Here is a 20,355-nt window from a genome sequence, read left to right on the forward strand (position 1 = left end):
CTTTATTTATGTTAACTTGGATCACTTTCAAAGAAGTTTCTTTTAAACACCTTACTTGTGACAGTGTTATTTGAGGCAGTCAATGCTGTTAGAGTATTCACATCCCAAAGGAATATTTGTCTGTCCAACCCAGCTGATGCTACTAGTTCTTTATCCTTGGCATATGCTAAGGCCTTTACGTAATCCTGTAATAGAACAGACATACTATGATCTATTCTGTAGATCAGTAATAAAACGAGCCACACAAAGTACTGAGATCCCAATATTACACTAAAGACACTGAGAACTGTATTGTTTTACCTTATGTGTCCTTAATGTTGACATGCAAAATCCCTTATGTGCATTCCATACTTTTACTGTCGTGTCAGAAGAAGCAGATATTACTAGAAGAAGCAAAGAATTAACAAACTCCTTAGTAGTATGACTTACAACTTTGAAAACATATCTTACAACAATGTAACATTATTTCAAACTAACATGTTCTCTCTCACACACACAAACATACCTAAAAGCTCTTTCTGGAACCTATTGTATATTGCTTCAATTTTTTTAAATCTCAAGACACATGTTCAAAGAAAAAAATACATTTTTAAAACAAGCAGTGCAAACATTTTTAATGTTCCAGTTGAAGGCTCAACTAATGTGATTGAGAAAAATTCCTGTAACTCAGACTGCAAAACCAAGGAATGGATCTCACCAAAATAAGAACAAAAAGAGGTATTAATAAGGCTAAACGAAGAATACATATAGTATGAGTCTATATACAGTTCAAATGAAGGCAAAACTACCCTTTGGTGTTCAGAAGACAGAAGAGCAGTTACCTTGGGGCAAGAGGGAATAACTGAAAGGGTGGCAAAGGGTGGCACAAGGGGGCTTCTAGTAATATTCTGTTTCTTGATTTGGGTATTCACTTTCTAAAATTGTGCTGAACTGCAATCTCGAAGTGTGTGTACTTTTCTGTATGTATGTTTCAATATAAAAGCTTATATAAAAAAAGAAAAATATATCAGAAGCCCAATAATAATCCAAAGAAATACTTACATGTTTTCCCATTACAACAGAGTACAATGTCATTTACCCAATCAGTATGGTGTTCCATAGATGCTATATACGGATCTTGCTGAAATTAAAAGAAAAATCCTGAGTTTATATGAGAGAATGAAATATATTACAAATGATAGATATGGTGAAATTCTTCAATTAATGTGACACACTGCTCTAGGCATTAAAACTAACACCTGAATTCTGAGTAGAATCTCACCAAATAGGTGATGCTTCCAGATAACAGATGTAAACAGTTTTGTTTCAGGACAGTTTTACTCTTACTGAAAGCTTAGGTTTCCAGGATAAATACTTCATTTTTTTTTTTTTTGCCTTGTGAAAGTGAAGGCAACAAGCTCTGGACTAGGCACTGTGTGTGACATAAAACCCTTTAAAAAGGGTTCACTAGAAAGGACAGGACTTGTAGGAATCTGCAGGCCGTGGGGATTTGAATGAGTGGTGGTGAAGGCTCAACAGCAGACAGCAGGGGCAGCAATGAGTCTGATCAGTGCGGTAAGGAGCCTGGTCTGAATGCAGAGGGAGATAAACACTTCTGCTTTCAGCTTCCCACTGTTGGGTTCACCCTCTGAATTAAATGTTTTCCTCATGGTACCTACAGGCCTTCAGAGATGAAATGAAACCCAACGGCTGAGAAAGGACAACCTGTGTCACCATTTCAATTAGGTAATTCGAGATTCTACTTCTCTTACCTGGCTTAATAACCAGGAGAGGCCTTTTAAAGAACAGTATTTAGTTACATCCTACACCTAAAACAGGCAAGTTTGAGACACTTTATGGGCAAACAGAACAGCTCTGTACGAGTCTGTTTGACAAATAATACTATTCAATCTTGTCATAAAAGGAAGACCAGAAAAAAGATGTTTGGGGCAAGACAGGCAGATTTCCAGATTCTTCAGGTTAGTTCTTGTGGGTGTTTTTCTTAATTTGTTTGAAATACTGTGAATTCTCAGAAAGGAGACATTCCAATTCAACTATAAGTACCAAAAAGCATTTCAAAGCCAAACATAGTTTTCTTACTTTTCATGCTTTTGACATTTGGCCATCACTGCTTCCATTGGCTAAAGAATTCAAAGCCTGCCAGACTGAAGTTATAGGCGCATAAAGTAGTGGTTCTTTTTCTGAACTGAATATCAGACTTGTAAAACTTGCTAAAAAGACACAAACTTTTAAAAATACAAGGTCTAGCACTAGGGTTTTCAAGTTGGGCTGGGTACTAATTCTCTGTCACTTCCTAGCCACTTAACCATGGGGTTTCTCTGAGCCCATTTTCCCATCTATGAAAATGGATCTGGCCAGGCACGGTGGTTCACGCCTGTAATCCCAGCACTTTTGGGAGGCCAAGGCAGTTGGATTACCTGAGTTTAGGAGTTCGAGACCAGCCTGACCAATATGGTGAAACCCCGTCTCTACTAAAATTATAAAAATTAGCAGGATGTGGTGGCGTGTGCCTGTAGTACCAGCTGCTTGGGAGGCTGAGGCAGGAAAACTGCTTGAACCCAGGAGTCAGAGGTTGCAGTGAGCCAAGATCGCGCCACTGCACTCCAGCCTGGGTGACAGAGCGAGACTCCATCTCAAAAAAAAAAAAGAAAATGGATCCTAATAGGTACCTTGAGGGACACTGAAAATTAAAATCACGTTGGATGTGAAAATGCAAACAGCGTATGGCACATAATTAGAAGATCAATAAATGCTCTTTTTTTCTTCCCTGATTTTTCTTTTCTCTGTCATTCACAATATAGGTGTTCCAATAAAATACTAAAAGGGCTCGTTCCCATTTGCCTGCCTGGGGATTTATCTTTACATATATTTAAACCCCGTTTCCTGCTTAAGAAAGGGAAACCTTTGAAGGGGAGCATGTTGTCTTTATAGTTTTAACACAAATTTTATATTATCTTTATTTATTTATTTGAGACAGGGTCTCCCTCTGTTGCCCAAGCTGGAATGCAGTGGTGTGATCATGGCTCACTGCAGCCTCAACCTCCCATATTCAATCAAGTGATACTCCCACCTCAGCTTCCTGAGTAGCTGGGACTACAGGTGTGTGCCACCATGCCCAGCTAATTTTTAAGTTTTTTTTTTTTTTTTTTTTTTTGCAGAGACGGGGTATTGTCACATTGCCCAGGCTGGTCTCGAACTCCTGGACTCAAGGAATCCTTTCACCTTGGCCTCCCAAATTGTTGGGATTACAGGCGTGGGCCACCATGCCCAGCCTAACCTTATATTATCTAGTTAGGCCCTGTGGGGTTTGTGAGGACCCTAATTACTTTTAAATGAGGAAAATAAAATATTTTTTCAAGATTAATTATAAATGTAAAAGAATATTCAATCTTTTTTTAGTAAGGTTACCAAGAGGTTGTTGGGGAACATATTTAAAGCAGAAAAATTAATTGTTGAAAGTAATCCCCCTACTAGCCAAATCACTTTGTTCCTTTGTGGCAAAGAACTCTTTAAGGCAAACCTAGTTTAGGGAGTCCTTGTCTTAGCTAAAACACTTCTAAAACTTTCCTAGGGATGGTTTTTCTCAGAGGCTTACAGAATTCTGGTTGCAATGTCTTTATAGAGTGTACCAAATAACTCAGTATTCAGAGAGATTAAATCTGAAACTGTGAAAAGTGTCATATTGGACAGTAAAAGCCATTTGTCCAAAATTTGCTGGGTACAGATTTTAATCCCTGCATTACCTTGTGCTGATTGACACTCCATATTCTTATGATAGAGTCTCGACCGGCTGTGAAAAGTCTATTTAGTGCTGGATCCAGCTGCAGGGCATTGACTCCATTTCGGTTGTACTTCTCCACTTCATCTCGAATAACATAGGAAACCTGACAAATGTGTCAACATATGCTTTTTATAAAGTACAAGCCATGCAGTAATACAGTCTACTAGTGGCCAATCTGAAACAGAAAATCCCATGTTTTCCAATATGTACTTTTTCATCCAATACAAATTTAAATTTTACTCCTTAAAGACTAAAGGGCTGAAGAGAAGGATGATATCAATGATAGCCTAGTCCAACATGGGTAAGTTGCTAAACGACTACAACTGCTTCCTAACTGGACTCCTTTCCCAGTCTTTAATCCATTTTTCACAAAGCAGCTAGAGTAATTATTTAAAAATGTATCTCAACTCTGCTCAAAAACCTCCAGTTGCTGACTACTACATGATTGGATGTAAACTCCTTAACATGGTCTCAAGTACCCTGTTTGTCTTTCTGGCCACTCATCTCTGCTCCAGGTTCTGGTGTATTGTGCCTCCAGACCATCACACATGCTGGTCCTCTCTGTTTGGAAGCTCTTCCTCCCACCTGTCTGGCTAACTCTTGTTGCAGCCTTCAGGTTTCCATTTAAACAATACTTCCTTTCGAAGGCCTTCCCTGACTTGCCAAGCAAAATGAGGTTTTGAGCTCCTATCACATACTAAACTTTTTCTACACTTGATCTTAGCCAAAAGGCCGAGAAGCGATGACTAAACTTTTTCTTCAGGGCATTTTCCCCTACTTTGTTACTGTTGGTGACCTCTGTCTGTTCCTTGTGAAAACAGGGGATCAACTGAAAACAATTACACCTAAGAAAAAGTCAATAAGCTGGCTGGCAGCCAGAAGTAAAACTTTCTAATGTAATGAAATAAACAGTTAAAAATTAACTCAAGATGGATTAAAGACTTAAACGTTAAGACTTAAAACCATAAAAGCCCTAGAAGAAAACCTAGGCAATACCATTCAGGACATAGGCATGGGCAAAGACTTCATGACTAAAACACCAAAAGCAATGGCAACAAAAGCCAAAATTGACAAATGAGATCTAATTAAACTAAAGAGCTTATGCACCGCAAAAGAAACTATCATCAGAGTGAACAGGCAACCTACAGAATGGGAGAAAATTTCTGCAATCTACCCATCTGACGAAGGGCTAATATACAAAATCTACAAAGAACTTAAACAAATGTACAACAACAACAACAACAACCCCATCAAAAACTGGACAAAGGATATGAACATACACTTCTCAAAAGAAGACATTTACGCAGCTAACAGACACATGAAAAAATACTCATTATCATTGGTCATCAGAGAAATGCAAATCAAAACTACGATAAGATACCATCTCATGCCAGTTAGAGTGGCAGTCATTAAAAAGTCAGGAAACAACAGATGCTGGAGAGGATGTGGAGAAATAGGAATGCTTTTACACTGTTGGTGGGAGTGTAAAGTAGTTCAACCACTGTGGAAGACAGTGTGGTGTGGCGATTCCTCACGGATCTACAACTAGAAATACCATTTGACCCAGCCATCCCATTACTGAGTATATACCCAAAGGATTATAAATCATTCTACTATAAAGAAACATGCACACATATGTTTATTGCAGCACTATTCACAATAGCAAAGACTTGGAACCCACCTAAATGTCCGTCAATGATAGACTGAATTAAGAAAATGTGGCACATATACACCATGGAATACTATGCAGCCATAAAAAAGGATGAGTTCATGTCCTTTGCAGGGACATGGATGAATCCGGAAACCATCATTCTCAGCAAACTATCACAAGGACACAAAACCAAACACCACATGTTCTCACTCATAAGTGGGAGCTGAACAATGAGAACATATGGACACAGGGCAGGGAACATCACACACTGGGGCATGTCGGGGGGTGGGGGGCTGGGGGAGGGATAGCATTAGGAGAAATACCTAATGTAAATAACAAGTTGATGGGTGCAACAAACCAACATGGCACATGTATACCTATGTAACAAACCTGCACGTTGTGCACATGTACCCTAGAACTTGAAGTATAATAATTTAAAAAAAATTATCTCAAGTACCTATAGTGATTCTATTAGAAACAATTATATCCCTTCTGCACATCTTAAACCAAAAATGAATTTTTCTATGAATTAAAGACTGAAATTTAACAACCATAAAAATAATTTTTGTTTTTATTTTTTGAGAGAATCTCGCTCTGTCACCCAGGCTGGAATGCAGTGGCCCGATCGTGGCTTACTACGTCCCCTACCTCCCAGGTTCAAGCAATTCTCGTGCCTCAGCCTCCTGAGTAGCTGGGATTACGGGCGTGTGCCACTGTGCCCAGCTGATTTTTGCATTTTTAGTAGAGATGGTGGTTTCACCATGTTGGCCAGGCTGGTCTTGAACCCCTAGCCTCAAGTGGTCTACCCGCCTCAGCTTCCCAAAGTGCTGAGATTACAGGCGTGAGCCACTGCACCTGGCCAGCATAAAAATAATTTTTAAAAGACAGGTGAATATTTACATAGTCACTTGGCAGAGAAAACTCTTCTAACATGCCAAGAAAGATGGTAATCTTTACGAAGGAAATGAGCAATGGTGATCTGGCCAAATATAAGTCAAAACCTTTTCTATGTACAAGAATGTTCACAGCATTGTGGCATTCACAATAATGTCACAAAAGTGGAAACAACCCAAATATCCATCAACTGACAAAACAAACAAAATGTGATGTGTGTATATATATATATATATATACACACACACACATATATATACACACATGCGTGTGTGTGTGTATATATATATATACACACACACTGTACTGACACATGCTGTAACATGGATGAACCTTGAAAATGTGCTAAGTGAAAGAAGCCACATATTTTACAAAAGGCCACATATTTTATGACTCTATTTACATATAATGTCTAGAATAGACAAATCCACACAGAAAGTAGATTAGTAATTGCCAGGGGATTGAAGGAGGGAAAAATGAAAAATGGGGAGTGATTGCTAATGAACACAGAGTAATTAAACATTCTGGAGTTAGGTGACCAATAAACAACTTTCTGAATATACCAAAAAATCACTGAATTGTACACTTTGAAAGGGTGCACTTTATGGTATGTGAATTTTATCACAATGTTATTATTTTCTTAAACCTTCTGCATGTCAAAAAGTAACATGGGCAAGACTAAGAGAATAATGAAATAAATATGAAAGAAAGTTTACTCTTAACAAGATTCCTTATAAAATAAGAAAAAGTTAAATTTTCCAATAGAAAGAGGGACAAAGTTACAAAAAGGAACTTTTAAAAAAAGAAATGGCCAAAAACCCCATAAATAATCAAAGACATAATTAATATGAGATTATTTTACCTGTAATACAAGAATTTTTAAAAATAACTGCCATTTTTGTTTCCCCTGAGGATAAATAAACACTTTCTGACAAAATTTTAAACTCTTTGAAATGTTCTTTAAAATTCAATTTCCAGAGATTTGTCCTTTAAAAAGGGCCAGGGCTGCAGACACAAATAGCTACAAGGATGTTGTTTTAACCCAGTCTTTTGGATGCAATTAACTGTAACTGAGATCTACTCAAACCAGCTTTTTTTTGTTTGTTTGTTTTTTAAAGGAGACTTCAACACAAGGATACAAGGATATCTTAACAGAGCCCAAGGTCAGGAAATACAGTCATCATTTATAAGAGGCATTTAAAAAATCAAATCATCACACTTCTCTGCTGAAACTTTCCAATGGCTTTTCACAAAATTTAAAGTTCAAACTCCTCAAATGCTTAGTTCTAACCCTGCATCCTCACACTCATTTCAAACTGACTGCCCCCAGCTTCTTTTATGACAGTCATTCCAAACTCCTTTCTGTTCTGTAAACACATCAAGCTCTTTCCCATCCCAGCACCTTCTCATTTACTGTTGCCAGTGTCATGAAGATTCACCACCCCTCAAATCCCTATAGGAATACTCTTTCTCCAGCTTTCATCTTGTCTAACTCACCCTTACTCTTCAGATCTTTGGAGAAAGGTCTCCTTGGAAAGGCCTTTCCTGATCTCATTCTCCTCAGGGTTATGACCCTATCACTTACCTTACTTATTTAACAGTTCTTACCACATTCTATATTCTTTTTTTTTTTTTTTTTGAGACAGAGTCTCACTGTATCACCCAGGCTGGAGTGCCGTGGTGCAGTCTTGGCTCACTGCAATCTCTGCTGCCCAGGTTCAAGCAATTCTCCCGACTCAGCCTCCCTTGTAGCTTGGATTACAGGTGCCTGCTATGGCGCCCAGCTAATTTTTATTTTTAGTAGAGACAGGGTTTCACCATCTTGGCCAGGCTGGTCTTGAACTCTTGACCTTCTGATCCACCCACCTTGGCCTCCCAAAGTGCTGGGATTACAGGTGTGAGCCACTGCGCCCGGCCACATTCATATTTTTTGGTGTATCTTCTCCATTAGAATAATAGCTCCAAGAAGGCAAGGGACTTGTCTGCCTTGTTCCTTCCACCACTGTGCCCCCATTATAGTGTCTGGCATATAAAAGACACACGTATCATTGCATGAATTGGCTTTCCAAAGCCACCAGGAACCAAGCTAGTTTCAATGTCAACTTCAGTCTTTCTCAATCTCTCTTTCTCTGGGGTTCCAGGGCTGCTTACCTAGCTCACATTTCCTTTAACTGAGACTGTGCAGCATATCTAAATCTTGATATCCAGACTTCTGGGAGATTATCTGACTGGTTAAGGCAAGAGTGAAAGAATAACCTGAATGTCAGAATTCTCGTTCTAGGTGGAAAGTAATTACTGTCAAAACCAGTCTGGGCCAACCTCTTCAACGATATTTCCTAAAGATGTGTGCTTTAAAATGCAAAAGAATTAGAAGTATCCCAGTCGGATAAATTCTAGCACGCACATCTGTAAAACACAATACTATTCAATCACTTAAAATGTTGATGTAGGCCAGGTGTGGTGGCTCATGCCTATAATCTCTGTGCTTTAGGAGGCTGAGGTGGGAGGACTGCTTGAGCCCAGGAGCTTGAGGCTGCAGTGAGTTATGATGGCATCACTGTACTACAGCGTGGGCAACAGCATGAGACCCCTGTCTCTAAAGAATAAGAAAGAATTGATGGAGGTCTAGACTGATAAACATGGGAGGAAAGCCATGATATATTTTTAGTGAAATATGTGTGGTCCAACACAGCAATGTACAAGTCATTATTATAAAAATGTTTCAAAATATTAAATATTTCAGAATACACAAGTTTTGAAGACTATACATATATAAAAATAACCAGGGGCCAGGCGCAGTGGCTCACGCCTGTAATCCCAGCTTTGGGAGGCCAAGGCGGGCAGATCACGAGGTCAGGAGATCAAGACCATCCTGGCCAACATGGTGAAACCCCGTCTCTACTAAAAATACAAAAATTGGACGGGTGTGGTGGTGTGCACCTGTAGTCCCAGCTAGTCAGGAGGCTGAGGCAGGAGAATCGCTTGAACCCAGGAGGCAGAGGTTGTAGTGAGCCAAGATGGTGCCACTGCACTCCAGCCTTAAGACAGAGTGAGACAATGTCTCAAAAAAATAAAAATAAAATAAAATAACCAGCAGTTATTTCTGAATGATGGGATTATGGTGATTTTTCACTCATTCATGTCTCTTTCATGTGTTCTGAATGTTTTACAAACAACATATATTACTTAGTTTTTAAAATTTGATCATTTGTTATCCAAGTAATTCTTGCTTGTATTTAGAAAATCAAATAGTAATGACTGTAATGAAAAACAGTCTCTCTACTGTCTGGATAAGACTCCCACACCTAGTCTTCATCCCTAAAGGTAACTAATTGCAACTCAGTTGTTGCTACTGGACAGTTAACTGCATTTCTCTAAATACTGTGCTTATCCTATAACTTTTTGGCTCATCCATTTTAGACATTATCGACTTACTCATGCTACTGTAGATTAGGATATAGTTCTGAAACTACCCTCAATATCTCCTTCCTCTACTCTTCTAATATAGATACATCCCTATTTTTAATTGAACAAATAATCAGTGCTATATTGTTGTGACTGTAAGGCTATCTACTAAGTACTATATTACGAACACATTTCCTTCCTCAAAGAGCTTTTTGTTTTCCCTAGAGTTTTAATCTTTCCTTCTTCAATGGTTTTCTCCACTTTAACTTCAACTTTCTTTAATTGCCGTACCACAGAACTCACCCCCACCCCTTTATTTTCTCAGAAGGCTTCCCCCTCCAAACCCTCCTCCTTCTCACTACAATCTAGGCTGACTGCCCTCTAGATCTGCTGGCACAGCTGTCACCTTTGGTGTTTTCCTTTACTGCTTTTCTGGGTTTCAGCCATTGTTTCCTGAATTTTAATGCCTCCTTCTTTCTTTGTTCACTTCACAGTTTTGCTGAAGTACATCTCCAATACCTTAAGAAAGTAATATAAGAACAGGCACATGGGTGGCAACTTAGTCCTTGCATGCCTGAAAAGGTCTTTCCTCCACATTTACATTTGATTTAGCAATTCTCTCAGCTCTTGAAAGCATTGCTGTAAGTTCCTCTAGCATCCAATGTTGCCACTGATTTCAATGCCATTCTGTTTCATACAGCTTTAAAGGGATCCTATTTTCATTCTTTCCTCCACTCCCTCGTCATCTCCTTCCCTAAGCTTTTAGGATCTTCTCTTTTTCCTTGGTGTTGTGACATTTCTTGTTTGTTTTTTCTATCATTAGTTTTTCTGTGCATTTAGAAAGCTCCTTCAATCTAGAAATTTGTGGCGCTTAAGCTCTGGGAAATTTTCTTGTATCCATTATTAATCATCATCTCTGTTTTCTTTGCTCTTTCTTGAACTCAAATGAGTCAGACACTGGAACTTTCAAACCGATCCCTCATCTTTTATGCATTCTGCATTATCTATCTTTGTCCTTTCATTTATTTTTGTAACACTTCCTTTACTATTTTATAACTCTGGAGGTTTTTTCAAAGCAAATTATAGTATGATGGAAAAAAATCAAAGCAATATCTTCAATAAGGAAATGGCTAGACAAATTATGGTATATCCATTCTATGTGGTCATTAAAGAATGAAAACTATATACTCTGACATGTTTCAAGACATGTCACCTTAAAAACTTGTTACCTGCATCCATTAAAGTACAGAGAAAAAATTTAAAATGTCTGGCTATACAAAAATAGAGGAAAATGGATTTAATTCTTTCAACGAATATTACCCACTTTTTGCCTGGCACTATTCTAAATGCTGAGGATATTGTAGTGAGCACAAAAGTCCTCTTGGCATTTAGCTGGGGAAAGAGCATAACTAGAAGTGGCAGCAAGTTAAGTATTTTTTTTTCCCCAAGCACTGTGAAGCAGTGAAGGAAGAGGTCGTAACAGGAGGAAAAATGGAGGCAGAGAGAGCCAATCAACAGACTCAGGTTGTTGGAAAATCATAACACCAAGGGACTGCCAAAGATGGAAAAGACTTGCTTTGATATCCTGGTTACCAGAGAAAATGCTGCATCATGTTTCTGAATTCACATATTTGATTATGTTTCTGACAGTCACAAATCCATCCCTCTCCCCTCATATCTCTAGTTTTCCTAGAAGTTGAAGATGGTAAGACATGGACTCATTTAAAATTACGTCTATAATTAATATGCAGTATGTTTGGACCCCTCTCCACTGATTTTAAGTAATCATTTTATTTTATTTTTGAGACGGAGTCTCTCTCTGTCGCCCAGGCTGGAGTGCAGTGGTACAATCTCGGCCTACTGCAACCTCCGCCTCCTGGGTTCAAGTGATTCCCCTGTCTCAGCCTCCCAAGTAGCTGGGATTACAGGCATGCGCCACCACGCAGGCTAATTTTTGTATTTTTAGTAAAGATGGGATTTCGCCATGTTGGCCAGGCTGGTCTCGAACTCCTGACCTCAAGTGATCTGCCCACTCTGGCCTCCCAAAGCGCTGGGATTACAGGTGTGAGCCACCACGCCCGGCCTCCACTGATTATTTAGCAATATTTTAAGTCTCAAGGGTTTGTCTTGGCCTACAACTTGACAAGGAGCTTAGGGCTACTGTCTCTTGGTCTGAGACAGTCAGGAGACAAAGTATATTTACTCCAAGTACCCATATATGCTTTTTCCAAGATGAGAAGTTTTCTTTTTGATGTATAAGAGAAAATAATGTGGTTAAAAGTTCAAAAATACAAAGTTGTGCATATTTCAAACTAAAAGATATCCCATGTCCTATCTTATCTATAATCACACAATCTATTCCCAAAGGGATAATCACTGCTATTACCCTTCCTGACTTTTAAAATGCATATTTCCTTTGTGGAAATGGGAATATGCCACGTTGACTTGCTTTTTTGACTCTCTCTCTGAGGCCTCCCTGGAAGACGAGCAGATCCTAGCACCATACTTCCTGTAAAGCCTGCAGAACTATGAGCCAATTATGCCTCATTTCAGCCAGTCTCAGGTATTTCTTTATAGCAATTCAAGAACGGCTTCACACAACACCCTTGCATAAGTAGGGACAGATATATGCATATGCAATTTTGTAGAATATATTTTTTAGATAAGGAATTCTGGGCTAAAGGGAATGTTTATTTAAAAATTTGACAAAGCAAGACACAAAACAGTGAATACTATGGCTCCATTTACAGCAAAAAAAATCATGTTAAGTCAGGTACACAAACAGGAAGAGGTACAGAACAGTGGTTCTCAACCAGCGGCAATTTTGCCCTTGAGGGGACATTTGAAAACGTCTGGAGACATTTTCAGTTGTCACAACTGGGGAGATGCTACTACATCTAGTTGGTAGAAGCTAGGGACGATGCTAAAGAACCTGTGATGCATAGGACAGCTCCCTCCCTCAGACACAGCGAAGAATTATCCAGACGAAATTTCAAGAATGTTCAGGTTGATAAACCCTGGTCTAGGATTAAAACATGATATTGCCCGCAGTAGCTTTCTTGGAAGCATGGAGGGCAACTCTAATTTATATTTTTGTTTGTTGGGATTTTTACAATGAACACGCATTAGTTTAAAAAACACCTCATAGACAATGATGGTTCAGACGACATCAATCCCTGTGGCTTCTCAGGCTGCTTCTATACCTTGGGGACAAATTCCGAAAGCTCCCTGAATCTTCTCTTCAGCAGGTTAATCTTAGCTCTTTCAAAAGTTCTTCATAGGAAATAATTTCAAGTCAGTTCACCAATCTGATTGCTACCTATGAAGAACAAGGTCCTAAGTGCTGAACACCAAACTCTAATTTTGTACTCTGACCAGTGAAAAGTGGAATTATCTATCACCTGCCTCATTCTACGTGCACTGGCTCACATTCAGCCTATTAAAACATTGTTTTTCCAAACCTGCTGCAGTTAATTTACATTTTCTCCATCCCATACTAGTACAATTGCCTTGTAAGTCTTTTTAAAATATATATACTTTATTGCATGCATTTTGGTAGTGGGCAGGCCTGGGAAGGAAGCAAGCAGGGAACACACTGCAGTAATAGGACTTTTAAGTCTTAATGCAATAAACTGAAAGGCCTGATTAACTACCCTTACTCCCCTAAGATGTATACCACCATACAGTCTATAATACAATCAGGTTACATTTTGAGTTATATTTCAGTCCCAAGGAGACATTCTCACTACCTGCCTTGGATGCTGGTGATACTTAAACCCTATCACTAATGCACTGAAAAACTCACCTAATAGGGTGAGTTTAGACTCTTATTAATTTCACTAATTTCAACAAACATCCAGTGAGTGCTTAAGACACTGTACTGATCAATGAGATCAATAAAACCAAGATGTGAACTAATCAGAAGACTTTACGGCCTACCACCTTCTGCTGGGATTACCTTACTGAAGGACCCCTTTATCTAACTACCTTTATCTGACACTTGATTTCAACCTGCAGAACTCCATATAATGCTGTGTTTTGTAAAGAAAGCCTAGGTGTTAATTATTCCTACACTCTTTCAATCCCTTTTCCCCTTTGGGGGCCACTCTAAGTGCTAGGTAAATGTTTAATGAATAAATGCACCAAACTGCCACTACCACATACAATATAACTGCAGGCAAACACCTGTAAGAGGGCTTTTATTCCCTGCATCACTGAAAATATTAAGTGGCAATAACTCTTTTTTTTATTATTATACTTTAAGTTCTAGGATATATGTGCACAACGTGCAGGTTTTTTACATAGGTATACGTGTGCCATGCTGGTTTGCTGCACCCATCAACTCGTCATTTACATTAGGTATTTATCCTATTTATCCTCCCAGTCCCCCAGCCCCAGAAAGGCCCCGGTGTGTGATGTTCCCCGAAGTGGCAATAACTCTTAAGCGTAACCGCAAACAAAAGTGAATTCACAAAGGCATAAGGCACAAGACACACACGGTAAGATTAGACAACTCTTTACCACATGGACAATAAATTACACAAACAATAAAGAAAGATTCAGCGATGCACACTGAAGATGAAGAAATGGTGAAGATACCAAAACAATTAAAATTATAATTTCCCCACGCACATTCTCATGTCACTTACACCTACCCAGGGGACAGCTCCCACATAAGAGAGGGCTGGGGGCTCCCAAGTGCGGAATCCTCAGCAGAAACCCCGCAGGGCCGTTGGCCCTCCGCCGCCTCGCCACGCCCCCGCACAAGCCGCTCACTCCTCCAACGCCCAACCCCTTGGGAAACCCCTGGAGGCCTCGGCTCCGACGCAGCGAGGGCAGAGCGCTTCGAAGAAAGGCAGGGCAAGGGGGAGGCAAGTGGGCGGGGAACGAGCCTATCGCGACCCCGCAAGTCCATTCCTACAGAAGAGCGGCGACCAGCAATCCCGGGCTGAGAATGCCGCCCGCGAGGGTCCTGGGCCTGGGCCCCAAGGGCCAAGCAGGCCGACCCCCGCCCCTTCCTCAAGCCGTTAGCGCCGCGGCCCCACCCCTCGTGGCCGGCCGCGCCCCGCCCCGTTCGCCCCATGCCGCTACCCCAGCTGGCCATGGCCCCGGGCACCTTCTAGCTGGAGTGGGCCCGGAGCTGCCAGCTGCGTCCGGAAGACCGAGGAACCGGGCTTCCATACCTGCACTTTCCTCCGCCCTGCTGTGTTCTGCCGGTGATGGGCCGCCATCTTGCATGTTGACACTCCGACGTCACTTCCGGAGGTGGCTCAGAGCGGGCGGATGTCCTGCCCCTTTCCCTTTGGCCAAGGGTTAGTGGCGGGGCTGGAGGTAGACAGGCTCTGTGTTTCCTAGGTGCTGTTCGTTGCTGTGTGGCCGGTAGCCATGTGATGAGGTGGATGCACCTAAAAACAAAACCATTGTGCAAGTATAATGCTGATGGGAAGAGAGCCACTTTTCAGGGCTGAGGGAGCAATCCGAATCCACTTGTGTGGCCCTAGACCCTGGCTTGCGCTCTTTTCCGGGCCCTCCCCGAGAGGCCCAAGCAAAACGAAAGCACTGAAAGAATTAACAGTGCTAAACATGGCGCTGGACCATCTCCTGACCTTTCCTAGGCAGGCAGGGGAACCAAGTGAACCAAGTGATTTACTATTAAGTACCTAAAAATGCGGAGAATTATATCGTGGCCTCCAAGTGGGAGAAATAGAAGTCCTTGCAAAGGAGGTGGCCTCCATCTTCAGGGGGAGCAAAGAATCCATTTAAATTAAAAGGATAAAAAGTGGGGCCATAAAAAAGAACGAGATCATGTCCTTTGCAGGGACATGATGGAGCTGGAGGCCATTATCCTTAAGCAAACTAACAAAGGAACAGAAAACCAAATACCGCACGTTCTCGCTTATAAGTGGGAGCTAAATGATGAGAACACATGGACACAAAGAGGGAGACAACACACTGGGGCCTTTCGGAGGGTGGAGGGTGGGAGGAGGGCGAGGATCAGGAAAAATAACTAATGGGTACTAGGCTTAATACCTGGGTGACAAAATAGCCAGTACAACAAACCCCCATGACACAAGCTTACCTATATAACAAACCTGCACTTGTACCCCTGAACTTAAAAGTTAAAAAAAAAAAAAGACCATAAGATGTTATAGGAAGGCGAAAACGGTACACCAGCTAAAATTGTTCAAAGAGACGACAAAGTTCCAAACCCTGAACTGAAAACCCAGTTCTAGTTTAAATCATCTCTTATACTGGAACAGTTAGGTTTGACTTAAGGTGGTTTTCCTGACCACTAATTATAAGAGCTGAGGGTGATCAGACCCTCTCTAGTGAAAGGGAATCCTATAGAACTACACTGTGGGATATAGCATATGATATTGTATCTGCTAGTCATCTGTGGCTCTTGAGCACTTGAAATATAGCTAGTTCCAGTTGAGATATGTAATTGTAAACTACCCCCAAATTTCAAAGACTAGTTTGAAGAAAAGAATGTAAAATATCTCATTAATAATTTTTTTGTATTGATTTCATGTTGAAATGATGTTTGGGGGTATATTAGACTAAATACAATTTATTACTAAATTTTGTCATATGGATATTAGAATATTTAAAATTACATATGTGCTCACAAATTTCTGTTGCATAGTGCTAGTATATAAGTAATGCTTAGAAAAGTTGTCTTGACATACTTGTTCTTAAATTAATAAAGAAATGTGAATTAGAGGAATAAAAATTGTGATGGCAGAAAGCTTCTTAAGCAAAACTGGAAGTGATAACTTATAGGTAAATTACTGCATCATTGCAGGCTTATTCATTCACTGATTCATGTATTCATTCATTTAACAAAATATTATGTAGCACATCATATATGCCAGGCACTATATTAGGTGTTGGGGAATCAGTGGTGAGTGCACATAGTCATAGAACTTAGAGTCCCAGAATGAGACAGGAATTAATACAGAGATGAGTACTCTGAAGAAAGATGATTGTAAGACAGGAAGTATCTTGAGTCAAGAGTTAACTAGGCAAGGAGAGGGAACAGTCTGAGCAAAGGTCTTGTAGCAGGAGAGAGCATGGAATATTACAGGAACTGAGGGTCAAGGCATAGAGTATAGAGAAGTGAAAGGAGTATGCAGAGGCCATACTCAGCAGGGTCTTTTAGACCAATGGGAAGCTGTTGAAATATAGCTAGGGAAATAATATGGTCTGTATTTTAAAAATTGCTTAAGTGTCTATTGAGCACCTATGATGTGCAAAATACAATACAGGTATGTTACTCTGGACAGTATTCTGGTACTTGCTAGAAATTGATATGTTGTAGTCCTGCTTTGGACCTGAAAAATATTGAAGTAGTGAAGTTCTTTCAGTGGGCAGAATTTTCACCAGTATGTTTTGATGTTCACCTTGGCTGAAAGGAGAAATGGTCAATTCAGGGTCAGAGGATAATTTTTTGGCCAGTTTGTGAAGGACATGGAAAGAGGAAGACTGGAGAACTAGTGACAAGGAAGACCCCAGAAGGGATATAGTGATGGACCTCTCAGAATAAATCTTAAGAATCATATGGATGAAATGAACTGCTTTGTGATGAAACTCAGCCTCACTGCCTGCTCAGTAGAATCATGAAATAAATGGCAATGGCAATGGCAACAGGATTGGAGCTATGCATGGGATCACTAAGCCACTGCTGGGTGTTCAGAAGCAGTGACCAATACCCCATGCTCTAGGAGGATCAGCCAGTCACATGTAGGCAAGCCTATTCCATTGGCCATTGGCCCTACCCCATCATTGAGGGAGTTCTTATTTGTCCTCTCTAAAATATGTTTATTCTAGATTGAGATTTGCTTCCCCTGCTCACTGTACTTCTGCCTACACCACCATCTAGGGAATTAGTGCTTTAGACACTATCATTTTCTCTAACACTATATTGCTTTTGACCAAGAAATTCAGTCTGCAATGAAAGAAGTAATGCAATGGGCTATTGCCCATGGAATTTATTGGTCTAAGGTCTAATTGTGTACTCAATCACTGAGAAGTATCTTGTCTTATTGAAGATATATTGAAGACTTAGTTATAGTGCCTTCTGGGAGATAACTCTTTTTGATACTGTCCTGTAGGATGCAGTATATGCTCTGAGCTACTGTCCAATATTCAGCACTCTTTTTTCCTGTTCCTTTTATCTATTGCTGTTTAACCGTCCGCGAAATGTAATGGTTTAAAACAATCACAACACTTACTTTACGTACAAATCTGTAATTTTTGCAGAGCTTGGTGAGAACAGATTGTCTCTGTTCCACTATCCACTTCACATCAGCTGGGACAGCTAAAAGATTGGGGCTGGAATCATCTGAAGACCCCTTCTCTCACATGTCTGGTGATTGATACTAGCGTTGGCCTGGTCCTTAGCCAAAGCTGTGGCTAGAACACCTACTCATGATCTTTCCATAGCACTATTTGGTTCCTCACAATATGCTAACTGGGTTCCAAAGATGAGCATCCCAAAGAAGAAAAATCTGGTTGGAAGCTATAATGCTTTTTCTAAACGCACAGTGGAAGTCATGCAGTGTCACTTTAAGCCATAGTCAATTCATTAGAACTTAGTTACTAAGGCCGTCAGTGTCTAAGGAGAGGGGATTAGATGACTCCTTTTTTTGTGAAATGTCAATAAATTTGTGGATGTATTTTTTAATTGACACATAATAATTGTACATATATATGGGGTACAGTGTGATATTTTGATACCTGTATACAATCTGTAATAATTGCTTTGGGAAAATTCAATATCCACTCTTTTAGCTATTTGAAAATATAGAATAAATTATTGTTAATCATAGTCACCTTACAGCGATATAGAACACCAAAAATTGTTCCTTCTACCTAGCTGTTATTTTGTATGTGTTAACCAACCTCTGTATATATAATCCTCTCCTTTACCCTTTTCAGCCACTAGTTACCACTATTCTGTTCTCTACTTCTCTGAGATCAACTTATTTATCTTTCACATATTGGTGAGAACATGCAGTATTTATCTTTCTGTGCCTGGCTTATTTCACTTAAGATAATGACCTCCAGTGCTATCCATGTTGCTGCAAATGACATAATTTTATTCTTTTTTATGATTGTATTTCATTGCGTATATGTACCACATTTTCTTTATCCATTCTTCTTTTGATGGACACTTAGGTTGACTCCATATCTTGGCCGCTGTGAATAGTGCTGCAGTAACTATGGGAGGACAGATACCTCTTTGACGTACTGATTTCCTGTTCTTTGGGTAGTAGTGGGATTGCTGGATCATATGGTAGTTGTAGTTTTAGTTTTTTGAGAAATCTACACACTGTTTTCCATAATGGTTGAACTAATTTACATTCCTATCAACAGTGTATGAATTCCCTTTTCTCTGCATCCTCACCCTCTGCATTTGTTTTTGTCTTTTTCGTAATAGCCATTCTAACTGGAGTGAGATGATATCTCATTGTGGTTTTGATTTGTATTTCCCTGATGATTAGTGATGTTGAACATTTTTTTCATGTATTTGTTGGCTATTTGTATGTCTTCTTTTGAGAAATGCGTATTCAGATCATTTGCCCATTTAAAAATTATTTGGGTTTTCTGCTATTGAGTTGTTTGAGTTTTTTGTACTTCTTGGATATTAATTCCTTGTTGGATGAATACTTTGCAAATATTTTCTCTCATTCTGTAGGCTGTCTCATTCCTCTATTGATTGTTTCCTTTTCTGTGCAGAAGCTTTTTAGTTTGATGTAATCCAATTTGTCTATATTTGGTTTTGTTGCCTGTGCTTTTGAGGGCTTATCCATAAAATCTTTGCCCAGGCCAATGTCCTGAAGCATTTCTCCTGTATTATCTTTTAGTAGTTTCATAGTTTTGGGTTTTATATTTAGGTTTTTAATCCATTTCGTGTTGATTTTTGTATAGGGCGAGACGTAGGGAGTCTAGTTTCTTTCATTTTCATGTAGGTAGTCAGTTTTCCCAGCACCATTTATTGAAGAGGCTGTTCTTTTCCCAATATGTTATAGGGCCTTTGTTAAAAATCAGTTAATTGCCAGGCGTGGTGGTACATGCCTGTAGTCCCAGCTACTTGGAAGGCTGATGTGTGAGGATTGCTTAAGCCCAGGAGTTTGAGGCCTGCAGTATACTATGATTGTGAATAGTCACTGCACTCCAGCCTTGGAAACACAGCAAGACCCAGTCTTAAAAACAAAAGGCAGGGGGGATGGGGGTGAGGGTGGGGGGGTGGGGGGCTGGGTGCAATGGCTCACACCTGTAATCCCAGCACTTTGGGAGGCTGAGGTGGGTGGATCGCTTGAGCCCAGGAGTTCAAGACCAAACAGGGCAACATGGCAAAACCAATCTTTATCAAAAAATACAAAAATTAACCGGGCATGGTGGTGCATGCCTGTAGTCCTAGCTACTCAAGAGGCTAAAGTGGGAGGATTGCTTGAGCTTAGGAGGTCGAGGCTGCAGTGAGCAGAGATCATATCATTGCACTTCAGTCTGGGTGACAGAGCAACACCGTTTCAAAAAAACAATTAGTTGGGTATAAATACATGGATTTATTTCTGGGTTCTCTATTCTGTTCCATTGGTTGATGTGTCTTTTTTAATGT

General features: G+C 40.0%; 2 protein-coding genes across 7 annotated transcripts in view; one reads left to right on the top strand and one right to left on the bottom strand.

The window, feature by feature from the left end:
• The window catches only part of WDR48 (WD repeat domain 48), a 44,041-nt gene extending 29,063 nt beyond the window's left edge, over positions 1–14,978 (bottom strand). For 5 of the 6 annotated variants that reach the window (XR_004249374.2, XR_004249373.2, XM_032162023.2 and 2 more), the window contains exons 1-5: positions 14,915–14,978; positions 3,744–3,884; positions 1,042–1,120; positions 301–383; positions 56–185 (exon numbers count right to left, since the gene is read on the bottom strand). Coding sequence is in view for 4 of the 6 variants with exons in the window: in XM_032162023.2 (XP_032017914.1) it covers positions 56–185; positions 301–383; positions 1,042–1,120; positions 3,744–3,884; positions 14,915–14,962 (481 nt within the window). In the remaining 2 variants the exon portion in view is untranslated. Of the gene's footprint in view, positions 1–55; positions 186–300; positions 384–1,041; positions 1,121–3,743; positions 3,885–14,386; positions 14,506–14,914 lie in introns of those variants that run through there. The other variant, XM_058442011.1, reaches the window with a different exon arrangement.
• Positions 14,979–15,043: 65 nt separating this feature from the next.
• SCN11A (sodium voltage-gated channel alpha subunit 11) overlaps positions 15,044–20,355 on the top strand; it is a 195,818-nt gene continuing 190,506 nt past the window's right edge. Inside the window, exon 1 of the mRNA XM_032159133.1 lies at positions 15,044–15,126. The gene's annotated coding sequence lies outside the window, so the exon portion shown is untranslated. The remainder of the gene's footprint in view (positions 15,127–20,355) is intronic.

This window comes from Hylobates moloch, unplaced genomic scaffold (assembly GCF_009828535.3).
Source record: "Hylobates moloch isolate HMO894 unplaced genomic scaffold, HMol_V3 SCAFFOLD_8, whole genome shotgun sequence".
Taxonomy (NCBI): domain Eukaryota; kingdom Metazoa; phylum Chordata; class Mammalia; order Primates; family Hylobatidae; genus Hylobates; species Hylobates moloch.